The following is a 25770-nucleotide window of genomic DNA, read 5'->3' on the forward strand; positions in this document are numbered from 1 at the left end:
TATGTGGATGGATGTGTGGTAATATCATCCGAGACAATTGAGTATACACATTCATAGAATGGCTTAGCTTGGAAGGGACCTTAAAGGTCACCTAGTCCAACCCCCTGCAATAAGCAGAGACATCTTGAACGAGATGAGGTTGCCCAGGGTCCCATGCAATCTGGCCTTGAATGTTTTCAGGGATTGGGTATCTACCACCTATCTGGGCAACCTGTTTGCAGTGTCTCATCACCTTCACCATAAAGTATCTTTTTTACACCTACTCTAAATCTATCCTTTTTTGTTCTAAAACCATTACCCCTTTTCCTGTTGCAACAGACCCTACTAGAATGACTGTCCCCACCTTTCTTTTAATCCCCCTTTCATTACTAAAAGGCCACAGTAAGATTTCTCCAGAGTCTTCTTTCTCTGAGCTGAGCAACCCCAGCTCTGTCAGCCTGTCTTTGTAGCAGAGATGCTCCATCCCTCTGGTGATTTCTGTGGCCTTCCTCTAGACCTGCTCTAACAGGTCCATATCCTTCCTGTGCTGAGGACCCCAAAACTGTATGCAGCACTCCAGGTGGTGTCTCACCAGAGCAGAGCAGAGGGGCCCTGCTGGCCATGCTGCTTTGGATGTAGTGTAGGATGTGTTTGGTTTTCTGGGCTGCAAGGGCCCATCGCTGGCTCATGTCCAGCCTCTCATCCACCAGCAGCACCAATTCCCTCTCAGCAGGGCTGCTCTGAATCCATTCATCTCCAGCCTGTATGGATGCCAGGAGCTGTCCAGGTGCAGGACCTCATGGGGTTTCCCTGGGCCCAGTTCTCAAGCTTGTCCAGGTCCCTATGGATGTGACCCATCCCTCAGGTGTGTCAACCACTCCACTCAGTTTGCTCTTGGTAGATTTTCTGAGGGTGTACTCAGTGTCACTGTCTGTGTCACTGACAGAGATACCATGCTCTGGGGGTGCCAATGGGGACCCCTGAGGAACACCACTTGTCACCAGTCTCCACTGAGCTATGCTCAGAAACTCTGAGTTTGAAGAGTGAGTATTGCTTTTGTGTTCTGCTTGCTGTTTCCTGCTGGGACTGCCATGAAAGCCCAAATATTTGGGGAGTCTTTCAGGTTTGCATCACACACAAATCCTAATTTTATTTTCACAGCATATATATATACATGGGTAAATATAAAACACGAAGTTTTAGATATATTGGGTCTGAAAAGTGTAATTGTAAAGGTAGAAACTAAATAAGAATATAAATGTTTGTTAAACATTTAAAAATAAAAGGCATTTCAGAAAGTCAGGAACTCCAGGCTACTGTTTCATCGCTACTGCTGGCCCCATCATTTCATGAATCTCTTGGCTCAGTTTGACTGAGAAATAAATTGGCTATTCAGTTCTGCTCTCCAGTTTGGATGTACCAGTGAGATTATTAATAAGAGGCAAATAATTGCACATCTGCATTCTTGCTTTGAATGACCAGATCATTAGATTTTCTGTGTTTTAAGGTATACATCATAAAAGAATAGCCAGTACAATTGAATTTTAAAATGTTGTAATACCATCTATTGAAGGAAGTGAAGGTAATAGCTAGAATTAAGGTACATTTCGTATTTAACTGTCCATCCTCTTTCAAAGCTTGGCACCAGTTTTGACAACAGAAATAAATAATATTTTGAAGTGGGTATATCTAATAATCACTCTGTCAATCCATCATGCTACATCTGTGATGGTACTTTGATAGGAGAATAAGAATCTACCATGTTCTGAAATTATTACAGATTGGTTTAGGCCCTTTGCAGAGACACTCTGAAGTCCATTTCATGTTCCTATAATTTTTAAATGTGTGGAATGAAAATTTATAACAAGAGTTTACTGGCAGCCATCCAGTTAATCATCACAGTCGAACATCATGTGTAAAATGGGAATTTCAAGTTTTATCCATGTGAAACTGGCTTGGGCACTTTGGACATGCAAGAATGCAAATAAAATAGAATTCCATCACAGCCATCAGGTTAAAACCAGACTCAAGTTAAAAACAGATTGTTAAAACTGTGAGATGTAGAACTAGTACTGTCTGAGAGAGCTAGAGGAGCTCTGTAGGTCTGGAGAGATCCAGAAAAATGAAAGATGTACTCTACAACTCTCTTCTACTTCAGAGAATGCCATATGAAAATATTCATGAGAGGAGGCAAGTGGAGCTATTTATGTATTAGAAAATTTAGAAATCTGTGCATAGAGTTTGACTTCTTTGTGTTTCTTTGGCTGCTTTTCAAAACTTGGTAGAGAATTACATTAGAACATGCATGTGCCTGCTGGGCATTTGCTTCCTACAGGCATTTGAATGATTACATTTACTGGCATAGGTATGGTGAAAAGTAAAAATTCATTGTTTGTGGCTAACAAGTGTTTGTGCCAAACGTGCTTGCATGGAGGTTAAACCAGAGTACAGATGCCTCTGCCTTATCTTTGCAACCACAGACACTGTTACTGGTTGCTTCTTCATAATGCTTCAGCCCTACCATGCTCAGACAGTCCCTTTGTCACAGCTAGTGCAGTTTACCTCTGCCAGGGCTTGTCTGGCTATTCCCATGCTTGTGTAGGCATGCATAGACTGTGATACCTCATATGTAATCCCTCTCCTTCACTGTATTGTAGCTATTACTGTTAATGAAGAACATTACTAACATCTCCTAGTAAAATATCCTGTGGTCACAGAGATCACTTCCCACAGGAATTTCTTTAACCAGCATATCATTTAAAATATGCTGCAATTGCACTAAAGTGTATGAATGAATTCAAGTTGATCAAGAGGTACTAGTTTTACATATACCATGAGATGTTTCACATTTGTTTCTTGTTGTCTTGCTTTTCTGCCTTTTATCTTTCAAATTCTGTAATCAACTCCTTTTTTGCTCCCCCATGTCATTCCCTCATTTTCCACCAGAAATTAGACCAAGAGTCATTTATCTTGTGTTGGTTAATGTGTTACGTTGCACGAGGATGTAATTTCCAGGCAAAGCATTATGCAGTTTCTTTACCAATTCAATTACTCTGTGAAAGATTTTTAATTTGCTGACATTCTGAATGTCACAACAGTACCATTCTGCTGATGCTTCTTTGCAATTCATGTTTACAATATAGCGTGTCTTTTCTCATTTCAGGGAAGTCAATCTTCTCTTTAGAATAGGAGAAAAAAATGGTGATGCAACTCACTTCAGGTGTGCTTACTTTTTGGTGACATTAAGATTTTGTGTATGTCCTTGCACACAATTAGTGAGAACAATGAACCTTTTACAGGTTTTCACAAGCAAATGCTAACTCAAGTTAGATGGCTTCTGCAGGGTAAAACTGGGATCAGAGCAGCAGAGGACCTCATTTTCTTCTGTTCATTGGCTCAAAGGTATCTCTTGAGCTGAGAGGTTGTTGAATGAGGTTTGATTGGATCAGTTCCTTAAATATCTCATGTTTATAATGACCATCTTAACAGTCCTGTCCCACTTTACTGACCCTGTGTTTGGAAGCAGGGGTAGAAACTACTAAGAGTTGAGCAAATGGAAAACTAAGGCTTCAGCTCCTAGAGCATCTGCCTGAGTTTTGAAGGTATGATGGGAACGTGTTGGTGAAGGGGCTTGGAAGAGGATTTGAGACTCAGGGATCACATTCGAGTCTTCTCTTTATTCAAGAAGAGAAAATCACTTCTTATGTTCTTTCCAGTTCCTAACAGGATGTTGTTCTTCTCAGCTTTGCAGTGGGGCTGGAGGATTTGTGGAGAGCAAGAATCAATGATGATAGCATTTTGGGGTTATATATGGTTCACTGGTGATTATGCTTGTGCTGGGTTGACAGTTGGGCTGGATGATCTTGAATGTCTCTTCAAACCTTGATGATTCTTTGATTCTGTGATGTTTTGGGAGAGAGAAAGTAATTCTTAACTTCACTGTCAGATCTGGTTCTCAGGTCATTTCTTTAGTTGCAATGAAGATGTTGCAAGGGTAGGTTTAGAAGCCTAAATGCAGTCCCAGTTGTTTAAGGAGGGTAATTTTAAGGGAAGCTGCTGCTGCTTGAACCTGTGGTGGTGTATGGTTTTGTATGCGAGCTTTGTGACATGTGACACCGTGCATCTGCTCACATGGAGTGAGCACTGGTCTCCTCCTGTATGACTTGTTTTAGTAAGGTGAGTGTGAAGATGCAGGCATGGATAAGTGTGTGATTACAGACTGAGAGCTGAGGCAACCCTGTCTCTGAAATGAAGGAAAACATGGCTGGGCTTTCTGAATTTTTACATTCATTTGTGTACTTTGCCCCCCCCATTCCAGTTAAGCTCTGAATAGAAAAGGGAATTAAGAGTTACACAACACAATTCTATGCTTCTGGTTTATTTTGGCAGGGCATGCTTCTTTCAATCTGTTTTTTGCTTACATTACTCACCATTATATTTCATTTTTCATTTTCCTTAACACTGAGAGTGACTGTGATTTTTATCTGGGCTTGCATTTTTGTGAGGGCTCCAAACTGCTCTTTGTTTTTAATCACTGACCATGTTGCATACATTATAGCTGTTGTGGCAGTGGAAAACATCTGAGTAAACTGTAGCATATACATTGTGGAGTTACAGGCTCAGGGACTGGCTGCTTTTGAGCTGGTGTCAGGGTATCTTCTGAGTGTAGAGGCTTCTTACCACCCCTCTTAATGCCAGCCTCTGCTGATTCTTCTCATATAAATACTGTCTCTGGCATGGGCTTATGAGTCCATAGCTTTTCTTTCAATGTAGTAGAGTTCATGAAGATTATATTTAAGACATGTAAGGCTGAGATAAATTCTCCTCCTTTATGCTGCCTTAGTAAATCTTGGCTATGCTGTATGAGACAGACTGGTCAGAGATAAAAACTGTTCAACTTGCTGATTTTCAGACTGAAACTTCCCACCTGTCCACTCCAATTTAAATATTTCATGGAAAAATGTATTTTTCTACGGATTCCTTTTTTCATTCTAAGAAAACAAAACCAAATATCTCTCAGTCTGGGTAAAAAAAAAAAAAAAGAAGGAAATAAAATTGAATTAATGTTTTAAGCTAGGAGAAGTCCCAGCTGCTGCAGGGTAGAGGTTGTGAGACACAATCTTGAACTATGCTACACAGGCATTTATCAAAGTGAAGGTGACAGGAGTTTTTCCAGGCAGAGAGATAAGAAAACAAGAAAAGAACTTTTTCATATTTTTTTTCCTCCCAGTAAGGAAATTTGCAGAAATTTTTGTCAGGATTTTTTCTTTCAAATTCACTTTTTTGTCACTGTTGATAAAATAACAAAATGGAAATACATCAAGCTTGCAAGAATATGATTTTTCTAACATTGTAACAGGGGAAATAATTTATTATCTTCAAAACTTAAGAGGGAGGGATGTTCCCTTTTTTTATTTTTGCTGTGAGGCAGTCTTTTTCTAAAAGACTCTGCAGTGCTCAGCAAATTGATTTCCGAGATTTTCTTGTGTCACATAGCATGTTTTACATGTCTGTTTACATCAGGAAGACTTTATTCAACTTAGCTATTGTGTCAGAGTTAAGCTAATAGGTTTAAAAGCAAAAGGTTTTACTCATTAAAAAAATCACTACAAACAAAAAAACCTAGTTTTTTTACTAAATAGTATTTTGTAAATAACTAGGAGCTTTGATTGATTGATAAGCAGCATGCATTTTCATTGTGCTGTATGAACACAGAACAGAGGTAGAAAATGCTGTAGGCTTCACAGGAAAATCAATGGCACTGATAAATGTAAATATGACAAAATAAGTGTATAGCTTAGCACATTTAAAATAATTTCTGAGAATTTCTGTAATTTCTGAGAACCTACCTGTTGAGTAGTATTTTGTGGAGAGAGAGGAAAGGAATGAGGACAGGGATGGACCCTGAAGGAATACTTAGCTGTGGGGCTCAGTGGGCAGGAGCACTGACAGACAGGAGTCTTTCAGTTCCCTTCATGGTGAAGGAAAGAGATCTTGCTTAAATTCCCAAGGTAAATAAGGAAATATTACAATCCATGTTTCCATATATCGTGAAAAGTTCATATGTCATATATTCATATATCATGAAAAGTTAGAGAAGATGGAACCATGACGAGGGTTTTTCATTACTAGGGCAGTTGCTTATTTAGATGCTGTCTGTTGTACATTTAGGGTACTGCTTTTGAAACATCAGATCCAGAGACATATATTTGATGTTATAAATACACCACATATATTTGATGTTATGTCCCATAGAATTTAAATATTACTTCTGAGACAGAAAAAAATTTCTATCTAATGTAGCTTCTTTAGGACTACACTTGAAATAGCTATTGACTTGAAGTATGTGTAAGTATATTTGGTATTTTGTCTGTATTAGTGTCAGACAGGAAAATCCCAGCTTTCATTTTAAAACATTGATCTTGACCATTGGCCATATTCAAAAGTTGAATAGAGAGGTAGAGAGGATCAGTGTTGGGAAGCAAAATACACATTGAGAGGCTCTAAAACTGCGTTGCAAAATTAGGTGTATTTCAGTCTTTTTCCTTTGAGAGAACGCTAGTGTAAGAGAGACATTCTTGGATGTGTTCTGCCAAATCTGTCTTTAACACTTCATGTAGTACTTACCCTTTGATTCTGAATGCCCATCTAGGCTGTCCTGTTTTTTGCCAATAGTAAAATATATATGTCTGGTGATTCGATAGTGACTTATGAATTTGTGCTTTGTTGTGGTTCAAAGCCAAAGAATAAATACCAGTAAATACATGCCAAGGAAAAAGCTTTTGAACCTTTATTAAGAGTACTGACATTGCAGCCTACCAGTTTCTATATTCTGCTTGCCTTTGGCAGAGCTTTGCCAGCATGGAACATCAGTATAACGTGTACTCTTCCAGTATACTTCTGCAAAAATTTCAGTTGTAAATCAGACTTTATTTATATTATCTTGTCTGCGTTGCTCCTTTCAGAAGTGCATTAGGGAATATTCCTGATGATTTTTTTCTTGCCTTAGGTAATAAATTTTCTCTAGTTTTTCCACAGGCATGATTTAAGTGCAGTTGTGGTTGGTGCCAGAAATGTAATGTCTCTAGATACTAATTAGGAAAGATAAAGTGACTCCAGATAGATTTATTTTATCAGAGCTGTGGTACTATATATATCTTTGTATTAGGCTTTTACACTGAAAAGGCTGCCTTGAGATTTAATGGAGATGTAATCTCCTGCTGAAGGATTTGAAGAATAGATTAGACAGATGTCCATGTGACTCTATTTCTGTGCAGGAAGTCAACCCAAGTGTTCTCTGCAGAGCTCCTTGTGTCTTTTTTCTGTGTGGTTTACATTTTCAACACCTGTTTCTGTTATGATTGATGATACAAAGGACAGGTAATTACTACAAAGAGACATCATTAGAAGTAAGATCCGTTGGTCATTTTTCAGAGGGATAACAGCTCAGTCATTTGAGCCACCAAACTGTCCAGTGAGAGACCTGCTGCAACATGATTTCACTTCTACACACTGAGAGCTCCTTTCTCATTTCATTTCTCCATCACAGCTCTGAGCAGGACAACTGTGGACTAGTTTAATTAGTCCCAGAGAGAGTAAGTTAGGGAAGCTGTTTTATTTTCTGATGTGGCTTCTTTAAAGTGAGAGTCTGAGGACAGACTTATACAAAGGAGTCATAACAACAAGATGATGCTCAGAAGACAGTGGAGACCTGAGTGCCCTGAACCATCTCTGTGACCACTGGCTGGTCTCCTAAATTCCAGAGGGTTAGAGGAATTTCCTCTTCCTTTGAAGAGCTCAACTCATGCTCACACTGAGAGCAATGCAGGGGGAAAGATTTGAGATGTGAAGAAGTTTGGTTGCTCCTTCACCTGCCAGTACAGGTGTGCAAGTGACTTTATTGATAACAGTAAATCCAAGGCCAGCTACATGCTGGTGATTGTGTCTGTTCTGGCCCTGGCCCACCCTGTAGTGTTTGGATTGAAGGTAACTCTCCTTATCAATTTCTGTAGTTCTGTAGTTGTTTTTACTTACTAGTGTAGATAATTTTTAACTTTTTTTTTTACCTGTTTTACTGTTGACAGTTTTTCTGAGTTATGAAAACACTCCAAGAAGGTAGTGTTGTTCAGTCTTTCTGAAAGCTTTCAAACCTCTGCCCATCATCACAGTTTCTGAGTGTCTTCCACTTAGACAGAGCGACAGCAACAAGGTCCCTGGTGCATCCCAGGCTATTTAAGTCAGGAACTTTCCTATTTTTGGAGATCAGGGAAACTCCTGTCACACTGTGGATACTGCTATAATGTGAAAAAGTGGTGTCTATATTTTGTCTTGCACCTGCTATTGATGTTACTCTTTCATGAATGCTGTCATCAGTGTCAGTGTAGCAAATATGCCCTGAAGCCTAGAAGGAGTGGTTCCCTCTAATTTCAGTGGGCCTAGAGACAAGTTTTACTTCCATTATTGACACAAGGCATGCATTCCATCAAAAGACCTGGACCACTTTCTATGGCTGTTTTGTTAAGAGATTTGTCGGGGGATGGGAGGTGGGATTTTGGTATTATTTTGTTAGATTTCTGTGACTGGGGATTTCTTATGGCACAGGCAATCCTGTGCTGATGCATGTGCTGAAGCGAGCAGAGCTGTGTATGAGTTGAAAATCTGAGTGTGTTTATGCACAGGGAAGTCAGACCTGACATTGTGTATCTGTTTTCCCTTCCCAGGAATCTGCCTGCTTTTTGCTGCTTTCCACTAACAGCCACAGACAAGGGCATTTGACCTTTCCTTCATAATCCTCTAAAGGCTGCCAGGTAGCTTAGCATGGGTTTTTTGAGTTACTTCCATCATCCCATCTATGTATGGCAGCAGCAGCCATTTTCCTCATTCTGGCATAGAAAAGTACTTGAGCAACTGTTTATTTTTAGGTCAAAATGAGTTTTTTCCAGGGGTCTAGCTAAAGGTTTAACAAATCAGCTCCCAGACAATTATAATTTAGTGTTTGGATACTAAAACTCACTGAATATCTTGTTCCTCAGAGCTTGTGTAATGCAGCCATCTTAAATGTATTTTTAGTTTAAAAGTATTTAAATGGCAAAAAAACTATATATGTTTTCATTACAGGAATGGCAAAATAACTGAACAGGGTTTTTTTCCCTGACTTCTCCAACGCAGTTACTTCCAGTCAATAGTCCAAATGCAAGAAGATTGAAGAATACCTTCAACAAAAAAACCCCCCAAAAATCAAATTAAAAGGAAAGATAGGAAACTTTATTCTTGGTTTTGTTGTGGTGGTTTGAAAAATTCTGCAACTATTAAAAATGTTGTTATTTTAAGGATATTTATACACAGCTTGCACAAACAAGGCAGGCATCCACTTTGTACTTGTTGAAGTGTTTCTTTTAGTGCAGCTGTGCTGTGTTCATCTGTAAGACCTGTGGCTTCCTGCACAGCAGGAGTGCAGTGGCCTGGGCAGGCCTGGGAAGCTGCTCCTTCCCAGCTCTTCTCCTTGCATGGGTGGGCTCTGACATCCCCCTCCCTCTGGCTGTGGCTTCAGGAGCCCTGACCTTGCTCCAGGGCTCAAATCCCATATTCCCTATCAACTTAGGTTTGGTTCTCACCCTTAGAATATGTTGCACCTACATTTGCCCACCAGTTAATGCAAGTCTCTTCATGACAGAGAGTCATGGAAGAACATATTTGAAAATACAAAAGTAGTTATTTCTTTACAACATATATACTTGGAGACTAATTAAGTCCTTAAATGCACCAGGGAACATGTAGGCAAATGCAGTGGGAATGTCATGTTTTCTTATGATTCCTCTAGCCACAGGAGTTGGGTAGTATTTGCTATCTGAATTAGAGCAGTGACCAAAGTAAGTTGTTGTTTTATTGGTGGTGGTGGTCTGGGTTTTTTTTTGTTTGTTTGTTTGTTTTTTGTTTTGTTTGTTTGTTTGTGGGTTTTTATGTGAAGGAGAGTTAATACCTATCTCACTGCAGTTATAGTCTATTTTTTTGATAGAAATAGGCCTTGCAAATAGTTTTCAACAGAAATAGTGCATTTTTCTAGATTTGAGTCTAGTTTGGAACTACACTTATCAGATTTGTTTTCCTAAAAGACAGGGCAGTCTACTGGTAATATGTTCAGCAAGTATAAATTGATATATCACCTTTGCCTTCAGAATATCTGTTCAGTATCAACTGATGTGTATAAAAAAATCTATTAGTACCTGGCAAGCAAATGTAGGGTTGGTTGTTTGGGGTTTTTTTAAAATTTGTATCAGAACCACAGGAGGTTATTGTGAACTGTTACTTGATAAATAAAACTGTAGTTCCTATAGGGATGCAGCTTTCTTTTGAAGTAGGTGAGATTTCCATCAGTTTTGCCTTCTAGATGAGTTCCATGGAAACTTATGAATACGTTCTAGATAAATAATTAAGTTGTCTACCACTATCACCAAGTTCTTACTGTTCAACAGTAAAGAAATCATGTATAGTGCAGCTTTTAAACTTTCAGCAGCTGAATCTCTTAAAACCTGCACAGCTGGACTTTGTAATTTGTCTGTGTTTCATTTTAACAATTAGTAGTGCCTTAGCCCAGAGGCACTGAAGGCTAGGTCTGATAAGATTCACTAACCACAGGTTACCACAGAGTCTGCTGGGATGTGGAAGAGGTGAATTAAAAGCACACTTTTGTCTGCTGGTTGTGGATTTTCTCAGGTGGTTGCACTGTGTGCAGTGTGTGTTGCTGAGAGCTTTGTTTCCTGCACAGTTGACTTTCCCCACAGCTCTCCTGGTTTCTCACGGTTGCCCTGAGAAGGGTTGGGCTCAGGTGCTGCCCCTGCCCAGCCCTGTCCCCTGTGCACAGCCCAACAGGAGGGACCTCCCTTCTCCTGAAAAACTGGCTTTGACTGCAGCTCTGTCCTTTTCATGCTGGTTCTTCTGCCATGAGCACAGTCCTCAGGAACCTCTCAGAGAGGGGAATGCTGAAGCTTGTTTGCTGCATCAGAGGAAAGCTGCCTCTGTTGTGTGTGTGGTGCCTTTGGTGAGCAGCCTCTGCCTGCTGCTGTGGACTGAGGTGAGCATCTATGAGCCAGATGGCACCTGGAAGGCCACGACTGCAGCTCTGGGATATTCTTGAATGATTATGGCTTTTCTTCCATCAGCTGCTGGCTGACAAGCACAAAGAAATGCTGATTTAAGTCAAAATGAAGTAAAGCATGGAACATAGACTGTAAGGACAAATGGGACAATAGTCCAAGGCTTCTGAATACACACAGTAATCTGCATCACTGATGGAGGTCTTGTGTGTGTATGGCTGAGGCAAAGGGTGAGTGTGAAAAGAAATATCTGAAGGCTCAGCCTTCCCCTTTTTGTATTGCTTTATGTGCCAGAATCCTGTTTGTCTGGTTGAATTTTATCTTCCATTTGTGTTGCAGCTGGCAGTGCTTTGGAAATTACTGCATGGGAACAGGGCATTTCAACAAGTTTTTAAAAATAAATATTTCAAGACGAACATTTTTAGTCACAGAAATGGCTAAGTAAAACCAGCACCCTCTTCTTCAACAGAGCAGCCCCAAGTGCATATTCAGAAGTAAATTTGCTTTGTATAGTGACCCAAAGAAGCAGCTACAACCACAAACACTGTGCAACTGTCAGTGAATGAAGTGCAGTCTTGCCTTTATTGTGCTCTGTCAACAGAATTTAGCAGTGTTTTCTGATTGACAGTCTCAATTACTTGCAGTATTGCACAGGCCACAGAGACTGCAGCTTGACATTTGGCACACAGGCTGGCTGTGGGAGGCTGGCACTTGGGAAATGAGTTGCTCTGGGTGAGTGAAGTGAACCACCAAGTGCTCAAGAGAGGTCTGACTTTGTGCTTTGTGGTGCCATTGGCAGTAATTTTCAAGAAAGAATTTATTACAATCTTAGAAGATATATTCTAAGTTTTTTTTCTTTAAGTACTGTTAGATCCATTTACTAGTGGGTATTAAGAAAAATGGCCATGAATAGAATTAGAATTACTATGAAGAAGTAGTTTAGAATTCTCACAATATCAACCTTTTTATCCATTTCTGTTTTGATAATTGAGCTATGGGTCTGATAATCACTGAGATAGGTCCTCTTTTTACACTGTGTTAAAATAGCACTTAATTGTGGAACTTGACAAACATTCTTCACTAAATGGACAAGAAACTCATTTCTCTTAAGCAAAGGAACTTGCCAGTAAATGGGAAGTTCTCTTTGTTCTCCAACCCTGTCAGCAGCATATCTCTTATGTCAAAAGCCCACCGAGTTAAATTAGTTTAAAGGATTTGTATGAATTTATGAATTAAGTTTTTGAGTAATAGAAAGTGTTGCATTAAGTGTTTGAGTAATAGAAAGTTACTTGCATGTAAGTAACATAAAAGGAATATCATTCTTACAGATAATCCACCAGTCCATGTATAAGGAAAGTGCTGAAAAATCCTATTTTTGTTACAGGTTCACTTCAAGCATATTTGAGAGGGTATTTTTTTCATTATCTGAAGCCTAATACTGTAATATTGTCCCAGAAACTATGTACAAAGCTTGGATGCTGTTGTACTATTTTACTGCATAATTTACTAATTAGTAAAAGCACTTTGGATTAGGGCTTCACAGGATATTAAGTGACATAATGTGAAACTGTTAGGCCAAGACTTTCTGGGTATTAACTTTGTGTACCACTAACTGTATAATTCTGAGCTAAAGCCCTATACCTAATTTGTGATTCTTTAGCTTATGCTGAGCAACACTTCTACCTACCAAATAGACTTGTTCATTTCCCAAAACATAAGTTGAAAAAAAAAGTACTTGAAGTAAATAGTAACAGGATTCAACCTGCACTATTCTCTCTCTTGCAGTCCTAGAAGGTAGGTGGCCAGTAGGTGGTCTTGTGCAAAGCAACAGAACAATAATTTTAAAAATGTACGAAGTTCTCTTTCTTTCTTTTCATGTTTTGACTGTCATAGCTGAAGTTTATATATCCTCAGTGTGAAAATGACTTCTTATTACCTAGCTTGTAGAACCATGGTCTTACTTAGAGAGAAATCTAAGCCCTCAAATGGTCTGTAGAAAATCTGGGATTTGATAGTATAAATACTAAAAAAATTGTGCTAGTGATGACACTGCAGGTGAATTTCAACTTTAACCCAAAATATTTAAGTTTTGATAACCTCAGAAGTCAGACTGTTCAATTCTTGTAAAAGGTCTGTAGATCAGTATAAATAATCTTGTATTCTGTAGGCTGTGTGGTTCACTGGCAGAGTCCTAAAGAGATGACCTAATTTTTCAAATAGAAAAGTCTTTTTGGCACTAACTGAACCTGGAAGTGCTCACCACTTTGGAAAAACAGGTCACGTAGCAATTTAATGTGCACTCAGGAGTTTGATTCTAGACTCTTGATCTTTAAATATTCATTGTGCTAGTCTTAATAAATAAATGCCTAGGGAGTGATGTATGCATTACAGTGAAAAATGCAGCAAACATATAAATTAGTAAGTACTGTACAGATCAAGTCCATTTCTGACAAACAAGCTGATCTGCACAGCTGTCTGCACAGGTGTCCTTCAGGAAAACAGAATGGGTTAGCAAAGTTAAAAAACCTCAGCCTCCTTCACTGTGACAGTTGTCATTTGAGTGCTTCTCTAGTCCTGCTGATGTTCTTGAGTGGAACCTGTTGAAGGAGCAGTGTATTGTTGATCTACAGAAAGAAGACATAAATTGAGAATTTATTGACACAAAAGGCTGGATAACAGCCCAACAGCTTTTACCACTTTATGTGGTTTAGACTTTTCCAAAGTGGAAATTAAAAGTAGCGATCCATCCATACCTAATAGCACTTCAGACTGATACAATGCTATTTTGCAGAAGTATTGCTAATTAATTAAAAACCATGCAGTAGGTACTAAGAGTGGGTAATGATGCTTTGCCTGTTTCTCAGTAATGTTTTGGATATTAATTATATTTTCAAAACCACACTGCAGCTAATAAATACTAAGCATTATTATTGTGAATGGGATTCATTTAATATGTAAAACTGCTGGCGTTGCATAAGTCTTTAAACACATTATGAATATTTCAGCAATGTTCTGCCTGATGTGCCCTGTATTAACATAATTTGAAAACATTTATATGTACAGCATATGGACTGTAATTTATCATGTCTTTTGCTGGGGAGGATGAAAACTTGAACTGACCTCAGACCTCTTGGCAGATCTTCTGAGCTTTAGCTTTTACTGAGATTTTCTCAGCCTTATTTTTATATGCAACTCTTTTTCTCTTGCTGTGGGCTGAACTGTAAATTTAAATGAGCATAGCAAAACACTGCAAATTTTGATTCCTTCTCTCATTTTTTTAATGTCTCAGTATATCAATAAATGGGTTTTTGGAGAATATGACTCCAAATAAATATAAATAATCTATCAAAAAGAGTCTGTGAAGCAGTAATTTGAATTTAGAACATGGAAAAGAATTTGAAAATCGTTTTATAGGTATAAAGCCAGACCACAATGGGTAGCAGGGAACCTTATAAAAACAAGCTGTACTGTCAGGTGTATTGTAAGCAGGCTACCAACTATTCACTTTGCCAAGAGGTGAAAGAATTTCTCTTAAAAACGCAATCTTAACAACAGGAAATGTCAGAGGGTGTGAAAAGTCTGGGCTTTTCATCAATCAGAGTATGACTTTGAATTATAGCCTTGTCATGTGGCTACGAAAAAAGGGGAAAATCTAATCATAGACTGCTTCAGGCAATGAATTACTGCCATTATACTGCTGAACTCTCACAGTATCAGGGTACCTTATCCATCTAGTCAGCCTTATTTCAGAGAGATGAATTCTCACCACAGCAGGTGTGGGAAAGGGGAGTAAATATAACCCATAACCAACACTTAGCAATTGTACCTCAAGACAGGAACCAAATATCCGAGTTGTGGGTGCTGGGAGCCCTTCCATCCAGGAGGGCTGATGGTATCCTGAGGTGCATCAGGAAGAGCTTTGCCAGCAGATCAAGGGAGGTGATCCTGCCCATCTTCTCACCCTCAGTGAGGCCACATCCAGAGTGCCGTGTCCACTTGTGGGCTCCTCAGCACAAGAGAAACAATCTGCTACTGGCAAGGGTTCCAGCAAATGCCTACAAAGATGATGAGGGGTCTGGAGCATCTCTCTTGTGAGGAGACACTGAGGGACCTGGGCCTGTTTAGGCTTGAGAAGACTGAGAGGAGATGTCATCAGTCCATATAAATATCTCAAAGATGGGTGCCAAGAGGATGGTGCCAGACTTTTTGCAGTGGTGCCCAGCAACAGGACAAAGAGCAATGGCCACAAACTAAAACACAAGAATTTTCACCTCAACATGACAAAGAACTTAACGCCGAGGAGGTCAGAGCACTGGAATAGGTTGCCCAGGGAGGTTGTCGATTCTCCTTCTCTGGTGACATTCCAACCCCACCTGGACAAATTCCTGTGTCACCTGCTCCAGGTGATCCTGCTCTGTGGGGGGATGGTTGGACTGGATGATCTCCTAGGAAGGGGCTAGAGTGCCTTCCAACCCTAACCATTCTGTGATTCTGTGAGATCCTGGAAATAACTGCAGAGTGCAAGTGGAGTCAGTTCAACCACCATTACAAAAAGAAAAAAAGAAATGTTACTTTTAAAATAAAAGGATATTAATTGGCTATAAAAAAGTCAGAATTTGTTGAGCAGTCTATCGGGTAATGATCTGGACTTGGTTTTCAGAAGGATTTGAGGGACAAGTATGGAGAAATAGCTTGTGTTCTCTCATTACCTCAAACTGCAAAGATGAGAGCTCATTACAGAGATCCACTTCACTCCTTTGTGGTATGTTCCTTGCTATAAAAGACTTAAGACACTGGCTTACACAACTAGGAAAATGTGTTGAGACACATTACTTGGTGACTCTCTTGCCCTAAAAGTGAAATGGATATGGTGTGCTTATTTTTGAGTTTTTACCATAATACAAAACCAGTAAGGGAAAAGGTACTTGTTCATTAAAGTTTATCTAGAGCAGTGTCTATGGTAGACTCTTTATATTACTTTAGAACTTAAAAAATTCCAAAGGTACAAGTTAAAGCAGGCCCCTGACTTAATCCCTGGTATTTGTTGAGACCTAATAAATAAAATTCTGTTTTGTTGACTTTTCATTACAAAAGATGCTGCTGAAGGAAATAATGGTAGTCAACCTTTTGATATAATTGTTTCAAGAACCAACCTGCCTCTGATATTGCTTAAAACCACTGGTCCTTAATACCTAGGTGAAAACTTGGACAATATGTCGATTGTCAGAACAAAAACTTTTCTGAGGCTCTAATCCACCTGAACCAATCTGGACATGCTGTAGTCAAGTGCCAGCTCCCAACATGAGTTCAGCTCAGATGGGTCATGTGAAGGTGGTCAGCTCTCACCCAACTGGTATGGCTGGTATGCAGAGTTTATCCTGGAGGTTAGCAATCCTCCCTTTCCAAATACTACCTTTAGTTCCACATCTGAATCACAGCCTTGTGACCATTGATGAAGGCTATTCTTTAGGATAAACCATAAAGCTTTTAGGTTTATGGTGCTTTGCTATGAAGAGCATCCAGCAAAACACCTCCATTGTTAACTCTTCAGTGACCACGCACGTGTGTGTAAATGTGCCCAGCAGCATGCTGGGGGTACATTTGTGTTCCCCACTACACCCTCAGTGTTTGGGTGAGCAAAGCCACTCTCCTTTGAGCCAGAGGACTGTGATAGTCCCCAGCTTTTGTGAAATGTGCCTCACACCCTTCCTGATCCCCAGTGCTGTGACCATCTCACTCCATGTTCCTACAGCTTGTGCAGCAGTTTCCTCAGGGTTACTTCTCTTCACTTACTTCCTTTTTTTTGTTTTCTTTCTTTTTTTTTTTTTTGCCTCTTACAGATGGACAAAAGAGGAAGAAGTCATTAAGAAAGAAACTGGACTCTTTAGGAAAGGAGAAGAACAGAGACAAAGGTAAAAATGAGTACATAGTTGGTGATCAGGTCTTAGTTTTGCATATGAGATTTCTTTAGTCTGATAAATACTTCTTGAAGTAGAATGTTGTTGAGCTGATATGCTGTCTAGGTATTTATTTTCAGCCTAAAAAGTATGTTTTATCTTTTCTGTTTGACTTTAGTGTAAGTCAGATCTCTTCAACTGAAAGGTTTTGGTTTTGATATGGTTTTGTTGGTTTTGTTTGTTTTTTTTTTTTTCCTGAGGAAAAAAGGAAGGCTTAAAGGACTGTGTCTTTTCTCCAATTTTCTTTCTACCCACTTTCACCATCCAGTGCAGAATGTGGTCTGTATAACATGATCCAATTCTTTACCTGCATTTGTACTCTCAATTTACAAAGCACGTAAACCCAGTACTGCCCAAGCAAGTCTGTTGGTATGCTTTTCTTTCTTTAACCTTAGGAAAATAACCATTGTTTAAAATATATAAATGCTTCAGTGCTACCGATCAGTTGGATTTTAATAAGCTCCACGTGACACGGATTTACAGATATGGTTGCACTCTTTTGTTTGGACACTAATCAGCTTTATGGGCTGGGCCCTAATCCAGGGCCTGAAGTTGACCTGTAATTCAGAGCCATTTGAACCAAGTCTGAATACTGAGATGCTGGAAAGTGCCTGTGAAATCGCATGTAGGAAATTGTGCATCGAATTTTGTGTTCATTTTTGGAAAAATGGTTATGAAACTCAGTATTGATATCCCAGTTTCACAAACATGCACTCAAATCCAGGAATTTGTGACAGAAGAAGTGACCTGGTTACTCTCAGGTCCTCACTTTAAGTCTAGTTTAGCAGAAGAATGGAACTTTGAAATTCTACTGTAAAAATTAACATCCCCATTTTGAAATTAGTTTACAGAGTTATCAAGAAGTTATTATTTTCATTTTAATATGTTTAATGAGTTAAAATGCATGATTATTATTTTCTTGATTTAAAATTGGTTATGGAAAATATTTGTATTAATCTTTCTAAAATGGAATGTGCCCTGACACATTGGTTTGGTACATCCAGTGGCTTCTTGTATTATTACATTGCCAGTACCAAACTTTTAATTTTTTACAAGAATTACTTGATAGGTGGCTGAAGCCACGTGCAGGAGGAGTCATTAAGGAAGAGATTTAATGATTTTGTAGCCACCTTTGGGGGAAAATCTTTTTTGCATTGTCCTATTAATTCATTACATTTGGTTACATGGTAATTAGTCATTGCTATGTTTTTTTCTGTAGTTGTTGATACAGATAAGAGTGTAAAGCAACATAATTCTGTGCAAAACCTGCTCTGCTCTTCAGTGTGCTTGCCAGATATTGATCTTCACAGGGCCTGTGAGGTGCTCCTCTGCATCAGAAAAGGCTAACCACATCCTGCGTTTTAAAATGTTTTGTCTCTCACAAATTTTTGTGTACTGAGAGCTTTCATCTTTCCTTCCTTAGGGGTACCATGACTTCGGTAGTCTCTGTTGAAAGTTTATTTTTAGAAATTTGAGAGTTAAAATACATTCTGGCTTTTTTCCTCACATTTTTTTCATTACCGTAGCAGATTTTAAAAATTATAAAGTGCTTTGATAATTCAACAAAGCCAGAATTTTGCTGTGTCACCCAAACTTGGTAGATCCTTGCAGTTGCACTTTCAGAGCTCCACCAATGCTCTTTGGTGCCTTGAGAAGTGAGAGTGTCCTTTTGGTGATGGATACAAATCCTTAACCCAGAGTTGGTCTTTATTCCAACTTCTCTGTTGCCAAAGATCTTTCAAACAATATTTTTTTCTTATATTGCCTTGCATTCTATTTTATTTCCTTAGCCATGGAAGCTATGGTTTATTTCAGCTAACCATGGTTTATTTCAGCTGACCTTTGTTTCTAATAATTACACAGCTGCACCAGTTGAGCACTTCAAGATAATATTATTTTCTGCTATTACACTTCTGCTCAGGGATTTTCTTTTGTCTCTACCTTGCATGGTAACATTTATACTCCATTCATATACTCCTCAAACCTTAGTAGGTTTGGGGATATACTTGATTTTTATTCTGAAGAGTTTTCTGAGTGCACTTTGCCTTTTAGGGTTCACTAGTTGCCACTAAAGATCAGCACTTTGTACTTATTCATCATTGTTTAAATTTATCTACTTCCTGGTTTTCAGCCTTGCTCATACTATCTGGTTACTTATACCAAGCATTTTTAGAAATCACTATGCTGATTCTCCTAATTTTAATTCCTTTTTTCTTATTATTATTTGAAATTCAGATGTTTCAAACATACTGCTTTTATCCTTTTTCTATCCCATCTGCTTTTATAATTTTTCTTCCATCTCTTACTGTCTTATTCTGAGTTATAGAAGCTTTACATGCACTCTCCACTTATAAAGTATTATAGGAGCTTCTATAAAATAATATAAAATATTATAGGACCCTCTGAGAGGAAAATATCCCAGCACTTTTCAAACAGGAGAATCTGTATTTCTCTCCTTTAGGAAAAACGTGGGTTGGTGAATAAAAGTCCAGGAAATTGGAAAGAGTCACATTCTGAACAGGTTGTGTTAGCAGAGTGAAAAGAAAGGCATATCTACTCTTACTAATTGCCAACAGCAAATGTTAGGCAAAAATAGCCCAAATAGCAGCATATGGTATCTTACTTGTCAGGTTTTCTGGCCATGCTTAGTCCTGGTGTACTTTTCTCTGTCCTTCTGAGTTATTAAAGATCATCTGCCATTCAGGTGCTTGCTGAGCAGAGTTTTAATGCATGACAGGAGAGGGAATGAACAACCAGGAGTGCTGGTTTGTGCCAGGGGGGCCATCAGCCTGGCACAGTGCCTGAAGGGTGGCTGTTTTCTGTGGGAAGCAGCAGCACCAGTTTCTCCTCCAGCCTCAGGAGTCAGGGGGGACAGTGTTGCCCAGCTTTCAGCTGATGAGTTAGCTCAGGAAAGAAAAATCTAAGGCCTTGTGCTGCTGGTCTCCATGAGGATGAGCCTGCTATGCTCACACCAGAATTGAGCCCCTCCACCTTCCCTGAGTAGTAGCCTCCATGTCACCTGGAGTCAGAGTTAACCTCCCTTGACATGCCTTTCACAGCAGGCTTGTTCTGTAGAGAGCTATCTTCCATTTCTGGGCAGCTGCTCCAAGACAAACACTCCTCACTGTGAGCATGGGTGTGCTACACAAAAAGCTGGGAGCACGCACCCACCCAGGCAGGTCTCTAGTGCTCATACCTGAATGGAAAGCCTACCTTCTGTTTATTTTGGGGGGTTTGTGGTGGGTTTTTTTAGTACCTAGTCAAGCTGCACCGTTGTGAGAAGAAAACAAGAGCAGGCCGCAGGATATCGGAGGGGGAGCAGGGAAGCTGATCACCAGACACTTCATACAGAGGTGATGCAGCTGCCTTAGTGCAGACTTCATTTCCATCCCTTCAGCATCACCTTTGTAAACACAGTTGCAATTGGGGGAGTAAATTATCCCAAACATTTTGTGTTTTTTCTATCTCAGCCTGGAAGCCCCCACACACCTGGACAAGTGGCTCAGGGGACCATGTTGTTGGTCCTGCCCAGAGTGTGGGCCACATGAAAATCTCCTTTTGTAAAGACAGACTCCTGAAGGTTAATCCTGACAGTCATGCAGCACCATGTGATCATGTGTGTGGGTTGCAATCAAAGATAGCAGGGATGTGCCTGGCACAGGAGGCCACAGAGGTGGAAAGGAAGGGCCACCATGCTGCTCTCCAGGGATGCACGATGGAGGCCTCGCTGCAGCTCTTGCCTGGCAAAGCCTCTCCTTTAGCACTGACGTGCACTGAACTGCTCCATGGTGTAGGTTTCTGGGGTTGCTCTCTCTGGAGATGTGCCACATCTCTCCAATTTGTGCCCAAGACTGTTCTTCGCCACCTGCTCCACCAGGCATCTATGCTTTAAAAGCATAACCAAAAGGAATGGTGCTCATTTTTTCTAGGACTGTTTGGAGATTTAATAACTTGTATTTTAGGACTCAGTCCAATCTATGGAATTTTTACTGTCTAAGCTTCACATTTTATTCAGATGGATCAGTCAACCTGTCTGTTAAGTGAGAGTTTCAGTAACTTGTCAAGCTTCTGAAGGCCAATAAAGACACCACAGTGGAATTTAATGCATATTAAATGAGTTTCATATATCTTTGTCCTTTTTTATATCTGTCAACATCTTGTTAAAAGTGGAGAAATTGTAAAAGAAATGTTTTTTCAATTGTTATTACATCTCTGAGTAATTCACCAAAGCAGGATATAGCAAACTTACTGGATGTAAACAGACTAAACAGGAGAGCAGCACTCCACCCAGACATTTAAGCAATATTTTCAGCTTCCATCCTTCAAGTGTTTTTGCTTTACCCGGCCTCTTTGTTATTAATGGCCATCATGACCCTCAATCCTACTGTCTACAGATGTCTCCAAACCTTGCCTTTGGCTGCTGACAAACACTACTCAGGCTGAAGGAGCAGTAACATGTCTGTGCTGCTTGGAAATAAGACATTCTCAGGATGCTGTCTGCTGGCAGCTGGATATTGTTCCCTTATGAATTCAGTGCTAATTTTTAAGGCAGCAGAAGCAGAGTCTTTTGCCATCCCTTTCCAGTGATGTGGGTGTCAGTGTAAGCAGGTCTCCTTTTAGAGTACACACAGGCATTCCTGAGAGGGATGCCTCCCAGAAATTACTTGCTCTAGAAGATTTTATCAGTAAACCAAGTTTGTTTTGCCTTGGTTCCAGAAAACCCTACAGGTTAACAAAGAGACCTGCTCAGAATGTATAATCACTTGTTATGTGATTGCTTGAGTAACTGAGAATCATCCCTTTTGCTGATGCTTCTGCATGGGATATACTTGACAGGTTCATCTCTAGGGCCTTAGCACAGCTGCTGTGTATGCAGGACTTCATGAGAAAAGGCCTTCCTGGTAAATCTGTGGCATATGCAGATCCAGCAGATGTCCAGTTTTTCTTTAGTTCAAAATTCTTGAAAATGTCTTTTGTGTTTACTTCCTATTCATGCTCAGTAAATTAAGATATTAATTAATGTTTGCATTTGTTCTCAGTAATTCAGCCTATTGTGGTGTCTATGTGCCTGGGCACAGCCTAAGGAGGGAGCTGAATAAATGAAGTTTGTTTTTTATTGTAGTTTATCAGAAATTGGTTTTTTTAAAAGCCTTTCCACTAACCTCTATAAAACCATGCCTCTATAAAAACACTTTGAATATGATTCTCATGCTCTCTGAGCATAAAAAAGAGGGGGTTTAATCGACATTGTGTCATATTTTGTACTGAAGTCAAGTAAAGTACCAAATAATGTCTTTAATTTTTTATAAAAACATCCCAGACCTACTCCCAGAAAAAAGCATATGTAATTGGGAGGGCCTTGTATTACTCCTTGAAGATCAGTGAGCTGTGAGTAGCTGAAGAAGAGATTTTCAGCCACAGAACTGATGCTGGAAACATTGTCTTACGTCAAATCTCCTGGAGTCAGTGCAGGTTTTGAAGAACCTTCAGATGGAAGGAGTTTTACAGTTCCCGTTATGGACTGAGGTTTCTGTTTTCCTTGTTTTCTGCTTCAATCACTGTCTCTACTGATCTGAAATAATTGATTTCAGTTAGCAAAACAGAGTTACCCTGTCTGCTAGCTGGGGAGATTGACTTAAAGACCCCATTTAAATATCCCTTTAAAAGCTTGTTATTCTCTGATCTCTATTCCTGTTATTTAAATAGATATGGTACAAGCACCTTAATAAATCTTGGTCACAGATTTTAGCAACCCAAAACCAGCATTTATGATGTACTTAAGAAATAACTCCAAATGCTAAGGACCCTAACCATAGTTACTTTTCACTTTATTAGTATTGAAAGACTCATTAGAATCTAGAATATAGATCTCACTGGCTCCTAATAGACTGTTAGGTTCTGTGGGATGGAAAGCAGTTTTTACCTGCTGAATCTTCAGAGAAATCTTTTAAACTATGTTTGGACAGGGTGACATGAGGTCAGGTAAGCTATAACCATGTGGGTCAAGATCCTGAATATTATCATTTGATTAACAAAAAGGAGGATTTGGGATCACTGAAACTCTTATTTGATCTGGCTAGGAATTTTTCTGTGATATGCTGCTTTTTATTAGAAAATGATGATTTACCGCCAAAGAAAGATTCTTAGGAACATATCAGTTTCAATCAAAATTTTGTTAAGAATCTTGCCTCAGCTGCAAGACTGACTTTCTGGTAAGAGAAATTATGCACTTCTCCAAAATAGTAAATTTCCTCCTTTGCCAGTAAACACTGAAAACTGGAGTGTATTAAAAGTGGTGCTGGCTAAGGATAAAGTCTGTTTCCAAGCTGATTGCCCAATCTGCCTGGTTGTTTCACATTTTTACATGATGCTTTTTGCAAAATGTCTTTTTAAGCTGCCCAGTCTCCTCACTGAATAAGTGATCAATTTTTTGTTGAGTTTACAGAGAATAACTACCTTTGTAGCTTTGGCACTCAGTATGTATACAACAGACCAAGGTTTGAGCCAGTGCTTTAAGGTACATTTCTTCATGCAAATGAAACCTCTCTGACAAAGGGATCCCCAGCACACATCTGTAAAAAGGCAGTTGGTCCTTTTACCTTTCTTGTGACACTAGAGCCTCAAACCCACACATCTTGTGATTTGAGTTAGTGCCCTTTCTCTCCCATCCAAGGGTTGCTAATTACTTCACATAAGTAGTTTTTCTTTTGTAATGAATCTGAAATGTCAGAGGGGCTAACATTCACTCTAATTACCTGTCCAACCAGGAAGCTGTTGGGATTGAATGCTTCTGAAGAGTGGTGTGTGGAACATGCTCCCTGCCACCACAGCCCATGGTGCAAGCACACACACATTTTGCTGGGAACTTGAGGCTGCAGGCAGTCTGCAGAGGGGGGAACCGATTCTCTTAATTTCAACAAATGAGCAAAACTTTACTGGGTTTGCCAACTCTTTAATGTAATTACCACTGCCAGCCAGCACCACTGCCATCTGTATTTAGTCTGAAATTCAGCCAATTGGTTTTCATCCAGTTCCACATCTCTGCCAGACACTGAGAAATTGAGGAAGTGGTTCATGTCCTCTGAGAAGGTCTACATCAGAGCAGCCTGGAGTAGAGGCTCATTGTCCTTTCTCTGGGCCACATTGAGCAAGAGCAATTAAAAACCTGGAATCCCACACCTGTTAGTTTCCAAGGAGGGACAACACCTACCTCAAAATGCCAGCCTTCACATACTGGAAGGAGAGGGTCATTTTAATGAACTTGTTTTATGAAGCAGTGCTGAGAGCTCATCTCCTGCTGATCTTGCCCCAGTTGATGTAGCATCAATGGCACCAGCCTGCTGTTGGGCATCACATGAGCTAAATAAATACTGCTGTCCTCTCCCAGTCTGAATCATAGGCAGCTCTGAGCCAAACCAGAGGAATATACTGTGTTGGCTTTTCTCAGGAAATAAAAAGGGCTGCTGGGAGTATAAGAAAGCACCTGGTTAGACAGCCAGAAGGGGACACAGGTCGCATATGTGCGGTTCAAATTTGTCATCTTAAATGTTCATTAGGAAGATAATTCAGAACAGTCAGAAAAATAATATTAATACTGTCATAATTTTGTAGACACACTCTGCTGAGTACAGGAGGGAAAGGTCTAACTGAACTCCTGGAACTGGCTATCCCTGCATTGCTTGATATCTGTGTGAGGATGATCTTTCTTGTCCTAAATTAAATGCAGATGGTTTTAGGTGTCGTTCTACTCATAGGTCACCTCCAGAGTTGCTTGATATATGAGGCACTTCTTCCTGATTTAGTTTTGACTGGCCACAAAAGTTAACTCATATCTTAACATTTCATGCTTCTAAACAGCAGGAATGTTTCTACCAAATCAGAACAATGGGCTGTTGTTTCTTTAGTGTGATAGACTAGTGTTGTCCTCATTCAAGATTCTTAAAATATCCTCTTTTTTTCAATGCCTTACTTAATACAAATCCAGAAACAATTTGCAAGTGTCATCAAAGATCTAGTCAGACTTAAAATCCCAGAAGGATTTTTGGCATTTATATGATTGTGGCAAAAGAGAAGTATAGTATCTAAGAATTTTTCTATGTGTTTCTTTTTTTTTTTTAATAATTCCTTTTTTGATGCTTAAAGAAATTTGATTTTAATCTCTGGTACTTTATTTATGCCTGATCTGAGCAGGTCTGAAGCTGGAACCTAGTAGAAGTTGCATTCATTTTCACCAGGGTGAATAGCATCAATAGCTCTGGTTTTTTTCATATCTTTTGAGCACATGCCAGTTCTAGTTGGAAATCTGTCTCAGTAGTTTTGCTTCTGCTAATCTCAGATAGATACAATTTGAAAATTATTGATGAGAATTTTGTTGTTGCTGACTGATTCACTGTAAAGCATTTTTCTATTTTGTAAAATATTTAAGCATTTTACTTTGAGATATGTGCTGGTTTTGTACATTACAGTTGTATTGATGTGAGAGGATTATGTTCTTTTTCTTAATCAAGACAAATGTGTTCTATATTTCCATGTGTCCATGCTTTTTTACTGTTACAAAGGAACTTTATACTGATATACCACTATTAAACAGGTTCAATCTTACCTGTATTTAAAACAGTATAGTTCTTCTGTGAATTTAAAACTATATCCTTGAAGGCTTAGTCTGAGTGGTGAATGTACTTCAAAGCTCTCTGAACTGTAGTGAAACCCCTGCACATGCCAGGACCCCTTGACTCTGGTGC

General features: G+C 39.4%; 1 protein-coding gene across 3 annotated transcripts in view; it reads left to right on the top strand.

The window, feature by feature from the left end:
- ARHGAP6 (Rho GTPase activating protein 6) overlaps positions 1–25770 on the top strand; it is a 317200-nt gene that overhangs the window by 258491 nt on the left and 32939 nt on the right. For all 3 annotated transcript variants that reach the window (XM_036381638.2, XM_036381644.2, XM_036381652.2), the window contains exon 3: positions 16913–16984. In XM_036381638.2, coding sequence (XP_036237531.1) covers positions 16913–16984 — 72 coding nt within the window. The remainder of the gene's footprint in view (positions 1–16912; positions 16985–25770) is intronic.

The sequence above is a fragment of the Molothrus ater genome, chromosome 2, assembly GCF_012460135.2.
Source record: "Molothrus ater isolate BHLD 08-10-18 breed brown headed cowbird chromosome 2, BPBGC_Mater_1.1, whole genome shotgun sequence".
NCBI lineage: Eukaryota > Metazoa > Chordata > Aves > Passeriformes > Icteridae > Molothrus > Molothrus ater.